This window comes from Propithecus coquereli, unplaced genomic scaffold, assembly GCF_000956105.1.
Source record: "Propithecus coquereli isolate 6110/MARCELLA unplaced genomic scaffold, Pcoq_1.0 Scaffold39, whole genome shotgun sequence".
Classification (NCBI taxonomy): domain Eukaryota; kingdom Metazoa; phylum Chordata; class Mammalia; order Primates; family Indriidae; genus Propithecus; species Propithecus coquereli.
In genome coordinates, this window is record NW_012149618.1 from 7906731 (window position 1) to 7907189 (window position 459).

At 33.3% G+C, this 459-nt stretch overlaps 1 protein-coding gene across 1 annotated transcript in view; it reads left to right on the forward strand.

Moving 5' to 3' along the window:
- Window positions 1–459, forward strand: part of BIRC6 (baculoviral IAP repeat containing 6) — a 262303-nt gene that overhangs the window by 253935 nt on the left and 7909 nt on the right. Inside the window, exon 68 of the mRNA XM_012652423.1 lies at window positions 215–403. Coding sequence (XP_012507877.1) covers window positions 215–403 — 189 coding nt within the window. The remainder of the gene's footprint in view (window positions 1–214; window positions 404–459) is intronic.

The window sequence follows — 459 nt, forward strand, 5'->3', positions numbered from 1 at the left end:
GGATATATAAATATTATATAAGACTTTATTGTACCTATTTTAATTTTGCTTTAGTAAAACATTTCAGTGTCATAATCATGAACATCAATTTTATGGCGACTGAAATACATGGAAACACATATTAAAAGAGCCTCCTTGTGGATAAGCAGGATATCAGTTTACTGGTAGTAAAAATGTCCCATTACAGTTATTCTTTATTTCTTTTGTTCCTCAGGTGTTGGTATCTGTCCAGTCCCTTATATTAGTAGCTGAGCCTTATTTTAATGAACCAGGATATGAACGGTCTAGAGGCACTCCCAGTGGCACGCAGAGTTCTCGAGAATATGATGGAAACATTCGACAAGCAACGGTTAAATGGGCAATGCTAGAACAAATCAGAAACCCTTCACCATGTTTTAAAGAGGTATGTTCAATCACATTAGCGAAATACTTTATTAAAAACATTATAAAATATAATTT